The sequence below is a fragment of the Pseudophryne corroboree genome, chromosome 12, assembly GCF_028390025.1.
Source record: "Pseudophryne corroboree isolate aPseCor3 chromosome 12, aPseCor3.hap2, whole genome shotgun sequence".
Classification (NCBI taxonomy): domain Eukaryota; kingdom Metazoa; phylum Chordata; class Amphibia; order Anura; family Myobatrachidae; genus Pseudophryne; species Pseudophryne corroboree.
In genome coordinates this window covers 74,939,997-74,961,566 of record NC_086455.1, presented here as the reverse complement: position 1 = coordinate 74,961,566, position 21,570 = coordinate 74,939,997, and the positions used below count along the sequence as shown (strand labels likewise).

Genomic DNA, 21,570 nt, shown 5'->3' with positions numbered 1-21,570 from the left:
GGAGAGAGGATCAGTGTGGAATTAAGCAAGAAGATAAGAATAAGCCAAAGAAACAGTCTTAGTACGCCCAAGGTTGAGGATAAAGGTGTTAGTAGGAAACACAGTGATAGAAGGCATAGAGTCCCTAAATTGTGTTTGCAATGCATGCCTGAGTTGGAGGTACCGATAAAAAAGGAGTAAGGCAGGTTAAACTCCTCTTTTAGTTGTTGAAACGATTTCAATACACCATTACAGTACACCTGAGATATGGATACGTCAGCCCTAGGGGCTCATGCCATCCATTCATCAATGCCTGTCTGGATCTAAACCCGCAAACCTGGCCAATTTACGGGGTGCCCTCCAGATTTTCACAGATTGAAAAACAATGGGGGGAGAATATGGAGACATATTCCCACTCTGTAAAACCTGCAGTGGAGCGAGTTCAGGGTAGTAACAGTGGATGAACACATAATGTAAAGAGCAAACATCAACACCATGTAACCATGTCCGTATATGTGACATTTGAGCAGCATAGTACTATAACTGAAAGTCAGGGAGTGCCAATCCCCCGTCTAGTCGGGACCTAGTGAGAGTTGCCAGTTGAATTCTAGGCCTTTTGTTGGCCCAGACCAAGGAGGAGAGCACACTACCGAACTTCCTAAAAACTGAAGGGAATACATATACCGGGGATTGTAAAAGAATATATAAAATTTTGGGTAACAGTATCATTTTGACCAGATTGACCCTGCCAGGCACCGTCAAAGGGAGTTTGCACCAAACCTTAGTCTTTTGTATAATATGTTGCATCAAGGGATCTAAGTTCAAAGGGACAAACTCAGAAGGGTTAAATTGATTAGTCCAGCACAAAGGTAGGAAAACCTTCGGGATAGCGGGAGAAGGACCCACCACTGGCATAATATAAGACTTGTTCCAGTTTATGCAGAGACCCGAAAGTTATCAATAACTTGCAAATCCAAGGGCATAGATAGCACGTAATCGTGTAAAAACAAAAGGAGATCATCTGCATAAAGTGCCACCTTGTCAGTTCTGGTATTTGTAGTCAATCCCACTATATTTGGATGAGACCTAAGCATGCAGGCAGGTGGCTCAATGGCCAACGCAAACAACGTGGGAGAAAGGGGACACCCCTGTCTGGTGCCACGAAATAGTGTAAAAGGGGATGTGACATCCATTCACCGAGATCCTGGCGCAAGGTCGTTGATATAACAATTGGATCCATTGAATATACTTAGGACCAAAACCCATGGCTCTCATAACCTCCCACAGATACGGCCACTCCACACTATCAAAGGCCTTAGCCGCATCCAGGGAGACCAGAACCGATTCAGAAGGGTACACATTTGGGGACTGAAGTATGGTATACATACGACGTAGATTAATGGATGTAGACATGCCTGGCATAAAACCAGATTGGTCCGGGTGTATAATGGTAGATATAACTGTGTTTAATCTGATAGCTAAAACCTTTGCCAGGATCTTGGCATCTGTAGGAATAAGGGAGATTGGCCTATAGGAATCTGAATATGCTGGGGTCTTTCCCAGGTTTAGGGAGTACAATTATGATGGCCTCCGCCATAGAAACAGGCCGTCTATTCGTTGCAAAGAACTCTGAGTATAAAGTATGAAGTTTTGGGGCAAATATATCATTATATTGTTTATATAACTCAATGGGAAGTCCATCACTGCCTGGAGCCTTGCTATTGGGAAAAGCTCTGACGGCAGCAGAAATCTCTTCAATAGTGATGGGAACATCCAGAAAGGCACTAGCATCAGCTGTCAATTTAGGGAGAGCAACTGTCGACAAGCAGCCAGATATTTCCCGGTCAGAGCAATACAGCCTGGATCTATAAACCTCTTTATAAAAAGAAATAAAAGCATGTGCAATATCAGGCGTTGTAGTAACAGTAACACCAGCAGGGTCAATCAGCTGCGTGACAACAGTCCCAGGGCGATCATAATGGACTAAATGGGCTAATAGGCTATCAGGCCCTTTAGCATGCATATATAGGGAATTTGCACGGAACGTAAGGCTTCTGGAATTTTTATCTGTCAGGTGGGCCAACCAAGCTGATTGAGCCAGCTGCCAGCGAGCCCTGGTAGTGGGAGAATCGTCCCTTAAGTATTGCACCTCCAACTCCCGAAAATCAGACTATAGGTCTTCTTAAGTGTGCCGTCGGGATGATTTAATGGCAGAAATACTTCTAATAAATGTGCCTTGTAAGAAGGCTTTAAACGAATCCCAGACAACAGTCACGTGGGCAGAACCAAGGTTAGTGTTAAAATGCCCTTCCCACTGTCCCATCAAATCAACATTAACACCTATCTGTGCTAACCAAGATGGATAAAGTTTCCAGTAGGAGTGACCCCTTTGGCATTCAACATTAAGCGACAGCAATAAAGGTGAATGGTCAGTCACACCCCTAGACTCATAATGAATATCAATAATTTTGGGAAGAAGCGAAGGTGAGACTAAGGCCAGGTGGAGAAAGAGCCATGTGTCCTAGAAAAGCAAGAGAATTGCTGTAACAACGGGTTACGAGTTCTCCATGCGACTACCCAGTGTAAACTGTCGATATATCCTGCAAATTTCATTTGTCAAGAAAAAGGTCTAAGAGGTTATTAAAGTTGCCCAGGCAGATAACAGGAGTACATGGAGAGGAGGCTATAAAGATGGCTGCCTTTTGTAAAACATCGTATGAAAAGGGAGGTGGAACATAAACAGCTAATATAAAAGTCGGTTGTGAGTACAGTTTACAATTTCTAAAAACAAATCTAGCATGGGGATCCATCTGTAGGGTCATTAATTCAGATTGTACTGTTTTTTTTAATTAAAACAGATACACCCCTTGAAAAGGAGGAATGCGAGGCGTGGTAAGCCCACCCAATCCACGATCTACGGAGCGATAACAGCTTGCTACCCTCTAGATGTGTTTCACTAAGGCATGCAATATCTGGGTAATACTTTTTAACCGTCTTGAGGACTAAGGAGCGCTTCACCCTATCGTTTAGACCCCGGACATTCCATGCTAAAAAGCGTAAATCAGACATGGAGCACACATGGCAAAATACATTGCAAGGATAGCAATAACTGAAAAATAAAGAAAAAGGTACTTTGAGGAGCACACACAGACCTTCCATCATGAGACAGAGCATATAGATAGTTGCAGTGAACAAGTACAAAGTCAGCCAAAAAACAATAATTAATAAGAACAATCCCAGAACCTACCCCCTCCCCGTATACCCTCCCGAACAGTGGCATACTTCAATCCCTAAACCAAACCTAAAAAAAAAAAAAAACACCCCAATAAACCTAACCAAACAGTGGAGTATATGCTAAATAGTCACAGCAAGCAGTGGACAACGTATATCTGAAATACTGAAACAATAACACTAATACCACCAACGCATGGTGGCTCCCCAGATCAATATGTATAGGTCCAGGACTTAACATCAGTTATGTGACACAAATATTTAATCCGGAGCCATTTGTCGGTCACCCGGTGCATATCGATCAATCCTAGCAGCTGCCTTTCGGGGCGTATTAAAGAACTTAGATTCCCCCTCCGCCACGACTCTAAGGGGTACATTTACTAAGATGGGAGTTCTATTTAAGATGGGATGTTGCCCATAGCAACCAATCAGATTCTACTTCTCATTTATCTAGCACCTTCTAGAATAGGGGTGTCAAACACAAGGCCCACGGGCCAAATCCGGCCCGCCAGACCTCGTCTGATGGCCCGCGGTGCCGCCGCCAGCCTTGCAGCCTCCCCTTTTTTTTTTTTCAATGAATTTACTCCGTGCCTGCACGGAGTAAATTCATTTTAAAAATGGCTCAAGTTAAAAAAAAAAAAAAAAAAAAAAAAAATTTACTTACCTTCCGGGACCTGGCCCGACTTCTTCCTGCCCCGCACTGCTCCCTGGGTGTCGGACGTGACGTCATCACGTGACGTCCGCCCGACATCTCCAGGGATCAGAGGAGCGCGCGGACGCCGCGGAGAGGAGCAAGAAGAAAGAAGTAAAAGAAAAAAAGAAGTAAAAGGTAAGTAAAGTAAATGGAGGGGGCAGATGGCTGGGCACTATAAAAGGGGGCAGATGGCTGGGCACTATAAAAGGGGGCAGATGGCTGGGCACTATAAAAGGGGGCACATGGCTGGGCACTATAAAAGGGGGCACATGGCTGGGCACTATAAAAGGGGGCAGATGGCTGGGCACTATAAAAGGGGGCAGATGGCTGGGCACTATAAAAGGGGGCAGATGGCTGGGCACTATAAAAGGGGGCAGATGGCTGGGCACTATAAAAGGGGGCACATGGCCTTGTGTTTTCCATATGTTTAATAAACAGTGTTTGGCAATATTTGTATGTTTAAAAAAAAATTAATGTTTGTTACCAAAAAACATTTTTCAATACATTGTACAATAATTGTACATTTGAATATCTACTTGTCATTATTCTGACTATGTTTCTGCTTTCAGAGCTAGTTATTACTTACATTATTACAAAAAACAGTAATAATTGAATGCAGTGACATTAATTTATGATAATAAAGAGTGGACACATAGACCTACAGATACAACCGGCCCTTTGATGGGGACCAAACTGCTGATGCGGCCCCCGATGAATTTGAGTTTGACACCCCTGTTCTAGAAGATAATACCCGGAATCTGATTGGTTGCTATGGGCAACATCCCATCTTAAATAGAACTCCCATCTTAGTAAATTTACCCCTAAGTCTGGAGGGAAAGAGCATGGAATAAGAGGTTAAGGTCTCGGAGGTGTCTCTTGATAGGCATGAATTGAGCCCGTTGTTTTTGGACATCTGTGGCAAAATCAGGGAATGCAGATATCGTCACCTCATTCCTGGTGAGTGGGCCTTTAGTGCGTCCGAGGCGAAGGATTGCATCTCTATCCTTATAATGCAAAAATTTTGCGATGAATGTGCGCGGTGGGGCCCCATTCGGTAAAGGCCTGAAAGGAATCCTGTGAGCACGTTCAACTGCAAACTGAGGCGTAAAGGAGGCAGCGCCATATAATTCCTTAAGCCATGTTTCAAGAAATTCCTCAGGATGTGTACACTCTTCCTTTTCTGGTAGGCCAATGAACCTGACATCATTCCTTCGCAGACGCCCCTCCATATCCAGAAGCTTAGTTTGGATCGAGGAAACTTGCTGAGACAAGGAGGAAACAGTCTGCTATCTTCCAGCGTGGAGACACGGGTCTCGACCTCCCCAACTCGTTCTCGGATACGCTGCATTTCCTGACGTAGTAAGGAGAGATCGCACTGTACCTTCTCCATTTTGTCAGACAGACACTTCTCACAGCCTGCAAAAGCCTCAAGCACCTGTTGGAGACATGAGGAGCTAGGACCCGCCGCTTGAGGGGGTCAGAATGAGCAGTAGCCTGAGGTGCAGATTGTCTGGCAAATTTCTCCAGTTTGGCCGCAACAAAGCCTCCTTTTACCATAGTGCACAAATAAAATACTCCAAGCAATTATAGAGATGTGCAAATTAAAAATCCCAGGCCAATGAGGAGGGTATTCCCAAAAGAAGGCACAGCAGTATGAGGGTACAATCAGGGCAACAGTCCACCAGTCCAGCACAGGCAGGGAATAGTATAAATTAATAGATGACCCGGGATGGAGGCAGAAAGAAACGTGTACTTACTGAGAGTGCACAGCACTGCACTGGATAGGAGCTGCAAGGATCTCTGTATACCCAGGATAGCCACAACAGGGTAGCAGATTGGGTGTGCTGACAGGGAGACGCACTGATCCTCAAGATGGCCGCAGGGTGCCCAGGCTTTCCCTCCCCAATCCACACAGTGAAGTACAGGGCGCAGTCAGCGCGGAATCCCCCCTGCACGGAGGTCAAACCGCGCTCCACAGATGCAGGTGAGTGGCAGGCTGAGGCTCAGAAGCGGGAGTCAGGCAGGTGGCAGGCACGTGGCTGGAAGTCCGGTACCACTACGGAGACTCCCGGGGCACGCAGACCGCGATCCACAAAGGGCTGCTGTAGCCCCAAATAGGGACACAGCGGCCCCACAGCTCACCAGCAGCGTGACAAGGACACAGGCAACGGACACGGCTCAAATGTAAGCCTGGACACTAAGCAAGATTGGCAGTTAGGATAAGGTACTGGGGAGCTCCAGAAGACCGTGTCATAAGGCCTGTACACACTGGCCGATATATCGCCCGTTTTCGTGAACGGCCGATATATTGCGGGTCAGTCGGCCAGTGTGTACGGCCGATACGTCTGTGAACTCCGTCGTTCACAGACGTATCACGTCAGCCCCGCAGCACAGCCGACGGCCAATATATCTACCGTCGGCCCCGCAGCACAGCCGACGGCCAATATATCTACCGATATATTGGCGCGTCGATGTGTGTGTACGGCGGTCGGCCGACCGCTCGTACACATGCTGCGGCGTCCGGCGGTGATTGACAGCTGAACTGGGTGGGCGTGTGTACACGCCCGCCCAGTTCATGACGTCAGTCCCCAACGGATCGGGCAGTGTGTATGCTCAACACACTGCCCGATCCGTCCATAGATATATCTGCAGATCAATTGATCTGCAGATATATCTTCCAGTGTGTACCCATCTTTACTCCCTTGCTGCCGTGGCCATGCCCCCCACTATTTGTTGTTTAGTTCCTTCTCTCAAGTATGTCATTCTCCTTCGGGCACTGTTTTACCTATAACTGCCTGTGGGAGGGGGCATAGAGGGGAGGAGCCAGCACACCCAGTTGAAGAAATTTAAAGTGCACTGGCTTCTTTGGACCCCGTCTATACCCATCGTACTAATGTGTCCCCAATATCCTTACGGACTACGAGAAAAGGATTTACCGGTAGATACTAAAATCCTACTTTTATGTGTAGTAAAATATATATATATTTTTTTTACATTCATTATAAAGCACAAGTATACCAAAAACATTGAGTTATGTTACTATTTATTTTCATCCTAATCCTTTATATAGTGAAGAACAGTCAGGAATTTTTAAAATGTGTTGGAATTGTGCTGGATCACGTGCGCAGTTTGTATTGGCGACAGATTTAGGTAAAATTTTTGGTTTGTTTGTACAGGCTGAGCTGGAACAAGCGTTCTTCCATAACCAGCCCCCATCCCTGCGCAGAACCGTGGAATTTGTCGCTGAACGGATTGGATCCAACTGTGTCAAGCACATAAAGTGAGGGACTGATGTATTATAGTATTGCTTGCAAGATGATGGGTTGCTGTATAGTAAGAAGTGTATTCTGTGCTCCATACTATTTATTCGTCTGCAAAGGTGCTGTGATTTTATATAGGCCAAAGGCTTAGTAATGATGTGTGAGTAAAATACACGGTGCAGTCATACAGTGCAAGGAACAGTGGCCCAAATGTATTAAGCCTTAAGACAGCGGAGACTGATAAAGAGTGATAAATGACCAACCAATCAGCTTCCTCACTGTCATTTCTTTTTCATCCACTAGGGGTCACTGGAGTACTCTTGGGATATGGACGGCTTTAGCAGAACAAGGCACTGAATATTTAAATTTAGTAACTCTCCTCCCCTCCATATTCCCAGAGTACCTCAGTGTTTTTTCTGTGCTCACAGCATGACAAGCACGAGTGCTAGCTCTGCAGCACATATTCTTATTTTATTTTTTATTTTATTTTTTCTATATTTCTCCTTCATCCACTAGGGGCCACTGGAGTGTAGTTACAATGGGGAAATAGTAGGTAGTAATTGGGAGCTGGCACTTTAAAATTCTCACACTGTGGCTAGCTCCTCCCCTACTATCTCCCCTCCAAGCCAGTCTTAGTTTAGTGCCCGAGGTGAGCTGGTTCACTTGGGTTTAGCTGAAGAATTTTTTCTTTTTACTTTATTATTTTTATTTTTCTTACTCACACACACAGACTGGCAGCTCTGCCACTGCCAGTCTGCACCGCGGGAGGCTGCCGGCGGGGTCCCATCGCAGCTGCGTGCGGCTCGGGATGGGCCCCGGCTGAGGGAGACACTGAGCTCTCCTTAGTTGGCCGGGCACCGCTGCGTGCGGCGCGTGTCGGGGCCACTCCATCCAGCAGAAGATTCCGGCAGCATGGCAGCGGTGAGTATCAAAAATGGCCGGACACCGCTGCGTGCGGCGCGTTTCGGGGCCACTCCATCAGAAGAAGGACAGCGGTGAGTACAATCTCCCCCCCTCCAGACTGATGTGTGATTTTACATAATATGTGCAGAGTGAGACTCTTAGCTGTGCGGTCTTTACTGCGTTGTGTCCTGCATAACCTCTAACCCCCTTATAACGCTGCAGTGCATCAGCAGAGGAGAGGGCGCACTTACTAATTCGAACTTGGCGCCATTATGTGGGGTGCGGAGCTTCAGCCCGCTCTGTAAGCGGGCTCAGCGCTCTTCAATCCCCAGCTGCAGCAGATAGGCAGCCGGGTGATACATTTACACTACCCAGCCGCAGCATACAAGCTTACAGGCAGCCGGGTAATACATAGCGGGTTTTTAAAATTAAAAGTGGCGCCGAAACAGAGGGGCGGAGCTAACTCCCGCTCCGTCCGGCGGGCTCAGACTCTCCGCTCCCCGGCCGCAGCATACAGGCGGTCGGGGAGTTACACACCGCTCCCCGGCCGCAGCATATACAGGCGGCCGGGGGTTACACATCGCTCCCCGGCGCAGCATACAGGCGGCCGGGGGGTTAGATTTGCAATATACAGGCGCTCCCCGGCCGCAGCATACAGGCGGCCGGGGGGTTACATTTACAATGGATAGGTCATACACCGCTCCCCGGCCGCAGCATACAGGCGGCCGGGGGTTACATTTACCCGCTCCCCGGCCGCAGCAAGGCGGCCGGGGGATACATTGGCACGCCGAAGCAGGGGGGGGGGCGGAGCTAACTCCCGCTCTGTATGGCGGGCTCTCTCCGCTCCCCGCGCCGCTGCAGCACGCCGCTCCACAGTCTCACGCTGAAGGCTCATTCCTCTCCTGGCTGTGCAGGGAGGATTTCTTTGCATGTAGAAGGTAGGAGGGGTGAGTAAAGGCTTATAACCCGCTTTACTCAGCGGGCTCCCAAGCTCAGTGTCTCTAGGCAACAGACCCTGTCTCTGGGGTTTTTAGCTTTTCCATGCTTCATGCTGCTGAAATATAGCTACATTCCTCCCTGCAGTAGAGTCCTCTGCCCGGCATTTCCTACAGGTAAATCAGGGAACCTGCTCTATTACAGTAGCTGGGACTCAGCTCATTAATAATTTAAAAATCTACTGTGCAGTATTTCTTACCTACAAATACACAGTATTTATCTACCCTATTGGGTTCACATAGACAGTATTTATCTACCCGGTTGGTTTCACGGTGGTGTGTGTATATATACATATATAGTTATGTTTGTGTGTATGTATATATATATATATATATATATATTTAAGTGCGTGTGGGTATGTATATAGATATATCCATACAATACCAGATATAGGGGATAAAACAAACACTTCCGCAATGTTTTCTAATAACCTTGCCACATAACATTTTCCCCCATCTTTTCTCACAGGCTGGTCACCATTTTGAAAAGCCAGCGGAACCTCCGAGAAACATCTGGTGCACCTTAATTAGCAGTACACTACATACAGGGCGGGGTGTTGCCTTCCCTTTATTATTCCTGGGTGTCACTAGTTACTAATGCTATTTGTAATTGGGGAATGTGTGTAAGGCATCAGACAAATAGCGCTGTGGCTCAGTACGCTAGTAGCGGGTATCTGAACAGGGGTTTGAATCCAAACAAAACTTTAAGGAGAGTTCCTATAGCCTAGGGCTAAGACTCCTGTCCCACAGCGCAGCGTTACTGGTTCAGGTCTCCGCTGCTCCAGAAAGTTTATTTGAATCGTGTCGGTCACTACACATTATAGTGCAGACCTTACATAGGGCTGTGTTTATTTAACCCACCTTTTCTCCTTTCGTTTGTCTCACCTGGGATAGTCAAAGAATTCCCTCTTAGGTGTGAAGTATGCGGCGGAGCCATCTGCTTAGCCCTCCACGCACCTGCAGGACACCCCTGTTTGAACAGCTCAGATTATGCAGGTAATGTCACTGGTAACCAGAGACCTTGTACGTCATTTCACCTTTCCAGGTTTCTAAAGGAACCTTGCTAACATTCCATACATTACTGATGATGTCTGTTTTCTATGGATCTGAACCAGTGTCTCAGAATATCCAGGTGCATTATACAGCAGTTCATCTGATACTGCAGGTAAAGGAGGTGGACACGTCAAGTCCATCAGGGTTCCACGCCAATGACGAAATGACAGCGACTGGTCCAGTTTCGGATGAGCTGGGCAGGCTCCGGTAGGCGGCCGACAGACACCCGAATACACAATATCAGGTATCAAACAATGTTTGTTTTCCTATCCTTTCCCCGCAGAAGGCAGGAGATGGTATCAGAACCTCTCTAGGGTATACACCTCAGTGTATCGCCGGTCCATCAAGCCGCCGTTTTCCTGAGGCAACCTTGCTCAGGGATCCATCGACATATACGGCAGCGCGGTTCTGCCGTGTCCGGAGCAGGTAGGTTGGGGAACAATTGTCCTCTAGGTTACAGGATGTTTCGCATCAGGATCAATTGATACTTTGGTACAGGTCAGAATCACGATTCTGCTTTATGTTCTTTGGAGGTCTCCACGTCTGCAGACTCGGACCCTGCATTTTCGCTTGGGCTGTCTTAACCCGACGACCTCTGGGGCTGCGACAGTGACAGGTGAACATGAAATCCTACGGGGCAGATGGTTCTGGGGAATGAACTTTCTGCAGGATTTCTTGAACCATTGGAGGTAAGTCCACTTTGCTTTCTCCTACTACTGCCCCAGCTCCAAGACAGACCTTTACTGGTCTTTCCTTTAGATTTTTCCGTGCCCTTTCAAGCTTTCGACTCCACACGGGCGATCTCTCCGTCGCCAGGGGTTCTCAGGGTAAAAAGCTGAAGCAGAGGTTCAACATCCTCGGTCCAGTCTGATTTTATGTCATCCTATACACCCATTACACAGACTTTCCTACCACCTGGAGGGTCCCATGGTAGGCGCAGGTCGATGGGAGAAGGCTTGGGCGGTTACAACCGTCTCAGGAGTCCCTCGGCATGGGTCGGCCGATTTACGATGACAAGAGAGTCATACTGCAGGCTGCGCTCCATAGGCTTCTAACCGCAAAGGGTGTTGATCCCTGTTTTTCACATATCATTTGAATCAGGACAGTTCTCAGGCCTTTGTTTTCTTTTCACGTTCCGAAGCCAGTTGGCTCGGACAGGCCTATTCTGGCCTTAGAATCCTTTTAGTCTGTGATTGCTAGTTTGAACAAGAAAGGAAGTTTTACGTGTCCCTTGTCTTCAGAGATGCCTGTTTACTGATTTCCGTTGGATGGGCTTTTCTCAGATTCGCATTACAGGATTCTCATTTTCACTGTCAGTCCTTTCCTCTCGGTCTCTCTTCCGCTCCCACAGAGTTTAGGAAGATCACAGAATAACTCTTTTTCAAGGGCAGTGCTTGACGTTGGTTCCCTAATGGGACAATCTACTGCTACTATCCCACTCTGTACATTAGGTGGCTTCTGAATATCCGGAGGATCCAGGAGCTTCTGATTCGACACAGATCCAATTTATGCTCCGCATAGACGTTTCTCAACACGGTCCGTCAGAGGATTTTTCCTTCCTCAGCACCAGGTACTCTATTCCTTCAGTCAAGTTGCGACGCAATGAGTGGTCGCCTCTATTCCTCTCTGAGCGGGGGACAACAATCTTCTTTCCAGGTCAAGCCACCAGGTCAGACTCCCGGGTGAGGGAACATTCCCCGGAGTTTTGTCAGCTGGTCCGCTGTGGGCGGAGATTTCGGATCGACCTCAGGGCGTTCTGACTGATTCTTTAACCCTTTATTACTCTCGGACGTGAGCTCTGGCGGCAGTAGCCGAGGAGGCCCTCAGGGCTCCGGGGAGTTTTCTGGTTATTCTATCCTGCCTCCTTTTCTATTTCTACCTCATGTTCAGTAACACAGGAGGGGATTTTGCGTGCTAGTCCTCTCGGTGGCGCTGGTTGGGCCACGCATGACTTGAAGATACAGATACGCCTGTTGTCAGTAGAGGAGCCTTGGCTCCTACCTCGACTGGACTGTCTACTTCAACAGGGTCCTTTTCTTTGTTCATCTTACACTGAGTTCGTTTAAACGTGTGACTGTTCACGAGATCTCAGAAGGGAGGAGTTCCCTAGTTCGGTTAGGCCTACTGGGCCCCGATTTCAGAAGTCTGTTACCTCTTCTCGCTTTTGCCACTTTTGGAAAACTTTATGGGACATAATAAGGATAAAAGGGGTTTTTCCCCTTCTTTCAGTTACCAATCATCTTGGGTTTCTCTGGGAGGTTTTGCTCCGCTGCGCTTCAAACCACACTGACCGGAATTTTAGGTCTCTGCCTTTTTCGGTTTTCTTCCAAATGAGATTAGCCTAGCGGCCGTAAGTTCGGCCTCTTTTTCAGGGAGTACTCTATTGGCAACTCCCCTGGCTGAGCTTCGGCCTCAGCGGTCATTTCTTCCAGAGGGGATGTCCATTTTTCATATAAATCTGACACTAGTGTTTTTCAGTCCTCTCTTAATGTTGTCAGGGCTCGCCGACTCTCTCTACAGAGGTCTCAGGCTATTCGATGAAGTGTTTTTCTTCTTTGTTCTGTACGATGCTCCCGTACTAAATAGCCGGGGTCCCAGCATACGCTGGGCCGTTGGATACATCTGACCATCAGACAGTCTTCTTGGCGGTTACTAGGGAGCCTCCGTTTTCCATTTCAGCGCACTTTACGCGCATTGTAAGACCTTCGTGGGCGGCTGCCCGTGGGGTCTCCATGAATATTTTGTCGGGCGGCTACTTGGTCGAACCGACATTCGTTTTGTCAAATTCTACAAGTTTGACACTTTTGCGGCCTCTACATCACCGTTTGGCCGAGCAGTTTTTACAGGACTCTCAGCGCTTTCCCACCCGTTTTTGGGAGCTCTGGGACGTCCCCATTGTAACTACACTCCAGTGGCCCCTAGTGGATGAAGGAGAAATCAGGATTTTGGTACTTACCGATAAATCCCTTTCTCCGATTCCACAGGGACCACTGGACGCCCGCCCAGCGCTGTTCCTCCTGGTTTTTTGCTTAACGGTTTGCAGATCACCATATGACTGCTTGTTGGGTTCAGGCTAGCCGGTTGTTTGTTAGGTTCTGTTCCAGGTTGGTTTTGTGTTATCCTGGTTTACAGGGCTTCATTAACCTCCTCTACCTTACGGTTTGTTTATTCCAGCTCTCCTCGGGCACAGTTTTACGTAGACTGGCTTGGAGGGGAGATAGTAGGGGAGGAGCTAGCCACAGTGTGAGAATTTTAAAGTGCCAGCTCCCAATTACTACCTACTATTTCCCCATTGTAACTACACTCCAGTGGCCCCTGTGGAATCGGAGAAAGGGATTTATCGGTAAGTACCAAAGTCCTGATTTTTTTTTACACATCCCTTCCCACCTTACCTAAAAGTGTGGGTCCGGGATAGTGGAAGCTGCTACAAGCAGCTGCTGGCGTGTCGGTCCTCTCTAAAAGAGCACCCTCACAGCCAAGTGCAGATCATCCTGCAGGAGAGGCTGGACGGAGCTTGCAGAAGAAGCCCCGTCATAGCCCCTCACCACAGGAGTTCAGGTATGCTGGGGGACGGGGATCACGCTGCCTCCCCGCTGTGTGGGGAACTTTGCTTGTGTGTGCGCCAGTGCTCCATTCTACTTGCCGTCCGCCGCCAGAGCCGCTCACAGCCCCACACGCCGCTCACAACGCGGCCGCTCCGGCACCCGCTCCCCGGTACCCGCTGGAAGACGCGCGTCCCGCCGCTGTACAGAGCTCTCCACGGCTCCCTGCACCAGATCTCCGGCACCCGGTACCCGGAGCACAGGGGGGGAGGGGGGGGACGAGTCTCCTCACAGCAGCGCAGCTGCAATGGGGGGAGAGTTGTATGTTTGCACAAGGCTGCGGGGTGGTGGTTTAATTACATAGGCTTTTAAGCCTATGTTAACAGGGTTGATTTTTTTTAATGCAGTTAGTGACAGGTTGTAGACTTTCAATGTGTGTTATAACCTGACCTGTGATTATTAGTGTAAGTATGGCATGGCGGCCATTTTAACCATGCTTCCTGTTCAATCCTGTTTCTCTTTCAGTTTTAGAAGATCCTGTCCTACTACACTACTCCACCGGATGGCGCATGGGTGTTAGTGGGAATTTGAGATCAGGTTTCATATAGTACTGGCCACGTGCACTGCACTTCGGCCATATATGTATAGACACACCTTAATAATTTACTGAGTCGTGCAAGTGTCTGTCTTTGTATATTGTATTGTCTGTCTGCATAATGAGTAAGGCACCAGCAAAAGCAAAAAAGCAGTTTCACTGCAATGTCTGTAAGAGTGTGTTACCGGATGGATCTACCACATGTACAGTATGTTTTGTAAATTCAGCTACAAATACAATTTCCGCTCCGGTTTCGATTCCGGTTTCCTCCCCGGACCCTCCATGGGCTATGCTAGCAGATGTAATGGCTGGGTTGCAATTAGAATTGGCCGCCGCACGACACGAGCGGGAAGCGGCAAAATCTGAGTCTCGGGTGAGACCGCCAGAACTCAAGAAGGGGTCTCAGCCTTTGCAAAGGTCCAAGTCCACTTTGGGTAGAAGGGATAATTTTCATTTGTCTTATGATTTACCTGTTTCTGCTATGTTGCATTCTGACGATTCTATGCCAGACCTCACTGCGCAAGATAAGGGTGAGGAGGGCAAATTAGACCAACAGTCAGATAGTGAAGATTTTGACAGCCCAGGCATTGATAATCTCATCAGGGCGGTGCGTCAGTCTCTGAAGTTTACAGAGACTGAGGAGCCTCTCACAAATGATGAGGTGGTCTTTACTAAACGACACAGACCTCCAATGTGTTTTCCTGTTTCGGAATCTCCTAATAAGATGTTAGTAGAAACACGGAAGAATACAGATAAACGATTTTCTATACCTCGCCGATTTAAGTCTAGTTACCAGTTTCCAGAGTCGGTAACATCTACATGGGAAAATACGCCAATTGTGGATTCGTCTGTGTCAAAACTTACAAAAAAATTAACCATACCAGTACCAACTGCTACTACGCTTAAAGACCCTTCAGACCGTAAACTAGAAGCTATGCTAAAGTCCATGTATATAGCAGCAGGAGTGTTGCTTAGACCTGGGTTGGTTGGCATTTGGGTAACTAAGGCGCTCATTGTATGGATAACAGAACTCAAGTCTGGCCTACATGACGATCACCTTATACTTCTCGCTGATCAATTCTAAAGCTGCTGAGTATCTATGTACAGCTTCTACTGACGTCTGTCAGCTCACTTCTCGCCTTTCATCGTCGCTAGTTACGGCACGACGAGCACTCTGGCTGCGGTCTTGGCAATCGGAGGCAGAGGTTAAGAGAGGTATAGAGGCGTTACCTTATGGTGGCGAGAAGTTGTTTGGTCCTGAATTGGACAAATGGATTTCTGAGGCCACAGGATGGAAGTCTGTTTTCCTACCATTGCCTCCAACGGTACCTAGACGGAAATACTCTGGCCCGGCGTTCAAATCCTTTAGACCTCAGCCCTTTCGAGGCCGTGGTAGAGGAACAGCCACACCTGGTAGACGAGGTCGAGGACGTGGTTTTCAACAAACCAACACCAGTCTTCAGGACGCTAAGGTCACCGACAAGCCAGTGGCATGACGGGCTCCCAGCCCATCTCGGATCTCCAGTTGTGGGAGCACGCCTTCAGACGTTCCATTTGGCGTGGTTCCAGACATCCACAGATGGGTGGATCCGCAATTTAGTGTTAAAAGGTTACAAGATAGCGTTCGACTGTCTTCCGCCACTGCGGTTTTTCAAGACAGGACTGCCTGTGTCGGACGACAAGAGGGTGGTTCTGCAAATTGCCATTCAGTCTCTACTGGATTCAGCAGTTTTGATTCCGGTCCCTGTACACCAACAAGGTCAGGGTTATTATTCCAGTCTGTTTGTGGTACCAAAGCCGGATGGCTCGGTCAGGCCAATATTGAACGTAAAGGGCCTCAATCAGTACGTCACTTACTACAGATTCAAGATGGAATCTCTGCGGTCAGTAATTGCAGGTTTAGAGCCACAGGAATTCATGAATGCGCTGGATCTCAAGGATGCGTACTTACACATTCCGATTTGGCCACCTCATCAGAGGTTCTTGCGTTTTGCGATACGGCAGAACCATTACCAGTATCAGGCTCTACCGTTTGGCCTCTCGTCAGCGCCTCGGGTATTCACCAAAGTAATGTCTGCGATGATAGCTCATCTCAGATCCCTGGGAGTGATAATAGTTCCGTACTTGGACGATCTACTCATCAAAGCTCCGTATTAACAGATGATCCTCCAACATGCGTTGCTAACGTACAATGTGCTACTTCAGCACGGTTGGATTGTCAACTTCAAGAAATCACATCTGATTCCGTTCCGAAAGTACTGAGTATTCGTCATCTGGTACAATTAGTGCTCAAGCCAAGCACAGTCTCAGTACATTTGTGCATTCGCCTGTTAGGCACAATGGTGGCGGCTTTCGAAGCGCTTCAGTTCGGAAGATTTCACTCATTTTCTTTTTCAACTGGATGTGCTCGCACAGTGGTCGGGCTCGCATCTGCAGATTCACCAGAGGGTGAGGTTGTCTCCACGGGCCAGTGTATCTCTACTCTGGTGGTTCAAAGTACACAATCTAACCGCAGAGAAATGGTTCGGCGCCTGGAATTGGATAATTCTAACGACGGACGCGAGTCTCAGAGGTTGGGGAGCTGTAGTTCAAAATTGTCAGCTCCAGGGTCTCTGGGCGGATCACGAAAGATTCCTGTCTATAAATGTCCTAGAACTCCGGGCAATTTACAATGCGCTACGACAAGCAGTGCACATGCTTCGGTCTCAGACTGTCCAAGTGCAGTCAGACAACGCGACGGCGGTCGCGTACATCAACAAACAAGGAGGAACGAGAAGCCGCATGGCCATGCGGGAAGTAGCTCGAATCCTCAATTGGGCTGAGCATCACCAAGTGATATTGTCGGCAGTGTTCATTCCGGGAGTGGACAACTGGGAGGCGGATTATCTAAGCCGTCGGGATTTTCATCCAGGAGAATGGGCATTAAATCCAGAAGTGTTTCACATGTTGGTCCAGAGGTGGGGTTACCCTCAAGTGGACCTGATAGCATCTCGCCACAATCACCAAACGCCCCAGTATGTGTCCAGAACGCGAGATCCAAAGGCAGTGGCGGTGGATGCTCTCACAATCGCGTGGCCGTACAGCCTCGTGTATCTGTTTCCACCGTTTCCGCTGCTCCCTCTGTTGCTAAAACGGATCAAAAGAGAGTCCGCCACAGTCATACTATTGGCGCCTCATTGGCCTCGGAGAGCTTGGTTCTCGGATCTCCGCGGACTACTCGCAGATGATCCTTGGCCGCTCCCGCTACGTCCGGACCTGTTACAACAGGGTCCGTTCCTTTACCCCGATTTAGTGCGGCTGCGTTTGACGGGGTGGCTGTTGAGACCGCCCTCTTAAGAAGAGAGGGCATTCCAGAATCGGTTATACCAATTGTTATGTGCTTGGAAGCCAGTTACGGCAGCTCATTATTACAGAATTTGGCGTGCCTATATAGGTTGGTGTGAGTCTCGAACGTTTCCGACGTCATCTTTCAAGTTATCCCGTCTTTTGTTATTTCTACAGACGGGGTTAGATGGAGGACTGCGTTTATCTACACTAAAGGTGCAGGTATCTGCTTTGTCAATTTACTTTCAAAGAAGATTGGCTCTATTGCCGTCTGTACACACCTTTCTGCAAGGTGTCCTCAGAGTACAGCCTCCATTCAATCCACCTACAGCGCCATGGGACTTGAATCTGGTTTTAGATTTTTTACAGTCTTCATATTTTGAACCCTTACAACAAGTGGATATTAAGTTTCTCACTTGGAAAACAATTTTTCTCCTAGCCTTAGCTTCGGCAAGGCGTGTTTCAGATTTGGGTGCCTTGTCATGCAAGCCACCGTATTTGGTGTTTCATGATGACCGAGCGGAGCTTCGGACGAATCCCGCTTTCTTGCCAAAGGTAGTGTCATCTTTTCACATCAATCAACCAATAGTAGTTCCTGTGTTAACAGAAGATTCTGGAACTTTGGATGTGGTACGTGCACTACGCGTTTATATATCTCGAACGTCTACAGTTCGTAAGACGGATACGTTGTTTGTTCTCTATGATGCTGCCAAGATGGTTTGGCCAGCTTCTAAGCAGACCTTATCCAGATGGATTAAACTGACCATATGTCAGGCTTACCTTCATGCTAGGTTACAGCTGCCTACATCAGTAACAGCTCATTCCACACGTTCTGTGGGAACTTCATGGGCAGCTGGTCATGGGGCTTCTACGACGCAGCTTTGCCGTGCGGCTACATGGTCATCAGTGCACACGTTTGTGCGCTTTTACAAGTTTGATACGTTTGCGGCATCAGCATCTAGCTTTGGCCGCCTAGTGTTACAGGTGCCAAACAGCTCTCCCGCCCACGGGGGAAGCTTTGGTACGTCCCAAGAGTACTCCAGTGACCCCTAGTGGATGAAAAAGAAAATAGGATTTGGTACTTACCAAGGAAAAATCCTTTTCTGGTTTGTGGTAAGTTCAGTGGATCTTATGGTAACACATTCTCACCGACTGGTTCAAATTTTCAAGTTCTATCGGTTATGGTGTCAACTGTTTAGTTGTCAGTAACGTTATGTGTCAACTTCATTGTTGTCCGTTATGTTATATGTAATTCTCCATTGTCATCCTCTCTATCGCTCCTGTTCGGCTCAGTAAAAAACACTGGTGCAGGGAGCCGGGGAGCGCTCTGTACAGCGGCGGGACGTGCGTCTTCCATCGGGGAGCGGGTACCGCAAAGCGGGTGCCGGGAGCCGAGGCGGCCGCATTGTGAGCGGCGTGTGGGGCTGTGAGCGGCTCTGGCGGCGGGCGGGAAGTAGAATGGAGCACTGGCGCGTACACAAGCAAAGTTCCCCACACAGCGGGGCGGCAGCGTGAGCTGACCGCCCCGTCCCCCAGCATACCCGAACTCCTGTGGTGAGGGGCTATGACGGGGCTTCTTCTGCAAGCTCCGTCCAGCCTCTCCTGCAGGATGATCTGCACTTGGCTGTGAGGGTGCTCTTTTAGAGAGGACCGACACGCCAGCAGCTGCTTGTAGCAGCTTCCACTATCCCGGACCCACACTTTTAGGTAAGGTGGGAAGGGATGTGTAAAAAAAAAATATTGCAAAAATAAAATCAGAATATGTGCTGCAGAGCTAGCACTCGTGCTTGTCATGCTGTGAGCACAGAAAAAACACTGAGGTACTCTGGGAATATGGAGGGGAGGAGAGTTACTAAATTTAAATATTCAGTGCCTTGTTCTGCTAAAGCCGTCCATATACCAAGAGTACTCCAGTGCCCCTTATGGATTCAAAGAAAAGGATTTACCTGGTAAGTACCAAAATCCTATTTTTTCAAACACACAGGGGCAGATGTATTAAGCCTGGGGAAGGGATAAAGAAGTGATAAAGCAGTGATAAGTGCAAGGTGATAATGCACCAGCCAGTCAGTTCCTAACTGTAATTTATCAAATCTGTAATGATTGGCTTATGCGTTATCACCTTGCGCTTATCACTGGTTTATCGCTTCTTTATTTCTTCTGCAGGATAATACATCTGCCCCACAGCAGTTAGGAAGCTGATTGGCTGCTATTTTATCACTCTTTGTCCGTCTCCACTTTATCTCTTAAGGCTTAATACATTTGGGCCTATGGGAGGTCTGTTCTGTCTGGGTGGCACATGCTGGGTGAGATATTACAATATGACTATGCCTCTGATACCTGGGTTGTGTGGTGCTGTCATTGGTGAATAAAATATAAAATTTGTTATGTTTGTGTCATGTAGGGCAACACTTGTTGCAGATCTTGTGAAAAGAGCAGAGGTCGTTCTGCAGGATAAAGTGACAGAGGACAGCGCTGGTCACAGCAAGCTTCTGGACAGTGTATGTGTCACGCTCTGTGAGGATGGACGACAGGCGCTTCAGAAAGCACAAGAGTAAGATGGGGTCATTCAAAGTGATTATTACCGTACTTACCATATTGGAATGCAGAGTGTCTTGCATTCTGCACTACTCTTAACAGGTGCTGCCCATTATCAGATTCTGGTAATAAGGGTGGTGCAGAATGTGGGTGAAGACCATTCGTAAGGGAACCCAGTTTTGAACAGGTTTTTGTTGTTGTTTTTTTCTTCTTCGTGTTCTTTTGCTTGTGAAGAAAGGGCTATGGTTCATTAAATCTACATGAATAAGGTCTACAGTTGATAGATTGATGCAAAATAGTCAAAAGATTGACATGGACATGGTCTACTTAAAAAAGGTCAACACCATTTTTTCCCTTCGTTTTTACCACCAGAATAACCCATTCTCGCGTGGCTCGCGACTATTCGCAATTGTAGTCCACAGTATGATAAAGGATAAAAAACGGTGGGGAAACACCCCTGTGTCGACTATTGTCATGTCGACCTTTATACTGTCTACCTTTTGCAAGTCAACCTTTTGTACCTGTCGATCTAATGTATGTCAATCATTTGGGGTTGACCTATTGACTGTAGACCTTTTTATTGTTGATCTATTAGCTGGATACTAGAGGAAGCATGGTAGAACTGCATTTTTTTTCTCTGTTTAAATATACACATTCCATTCTAATCAATATTCATTTCTACCTTCTGCCAACAGATGGTTATTAGTATTGACCTTGCCTTCTACACACACATGGTTATTAGCATGGGACTCCGCTTCTACCAACACATGGTTATTAGCATGGCCTCCACTTCTGCCTCATCTTCTACCAAAACATGGTTATTAGCATGGACCTCATATTCTACCAAAACATGGTTATTAGCATGGCCCTCACATTCTACCAAAACATGGTTATTAGCATGGACCTCACATTCTACCAAAACATGGTTATTAGCATGGACCTCACATTCTACCAAAACATGGTTATCAGCATTGCCCTCACCTTCTACCAACACATAGTTATCAGCATGGGACTCTGCTTCTACGAACACATGGTTATTAGCGTGGGCCTCCGCTTCTGCTTCGACTTCTACCAAAACATGGTTATTAGCATGGACCTCATCTTCTACCAACACATGGCTATCAGCATTGCCCTCTCCTTCTACCAACACATAGCTATCAGCATGGGACTCGGCTTCTACCAACACATTGTTATCAGCATGGGACCCGGCTTCTACCAACACATAGTTTTCAGCATGGGACTCACCTACTACTAACACATGGTTATAAGCAAGGGCCTCCGCTTCTGCCTCCTCTTCTACCAAAACATGGTTCTTAGCATGGACTTCACATTCTCTCAACACATGGTAATCCGCATTGCCCTCACCTCCTATCAACACGTGGTTATCAGCATTGCCCTCACCTTCTACCAACACATACAGTAGTTATCAGCATGGGACTCACATTCTACCAACACATGG

At 47.7% G+C, this 21,570-nt stretch overlaps 1 protein-coding gene across 2 annotated transcripts in view; it reads left to right on the top strand.

The window, feature by feature from the left end:
* Positions 1-21,570, top strand: part of CDAN1 (codanin 1) — a 390,144-nt gene that overhangs the window by 323,069 nt on the left and 45,505 nt on the right. For both annotated transcript variants that reach the window (XM_063947654.1, XM_063947653.1), the window contains exons 19-20: positions 7,081-7,184; positions 19,978-20,127. In XM_063947654.1, the coding sequence (XP_063803724.1) occupies positions 7,081-7,184; positions 19,978-20,127 (254 nt within the window). The remainder of the gene's footprint in view (positions 1-7,080; positions 7,185-19,977; positions 20,128-21,570) is intronic.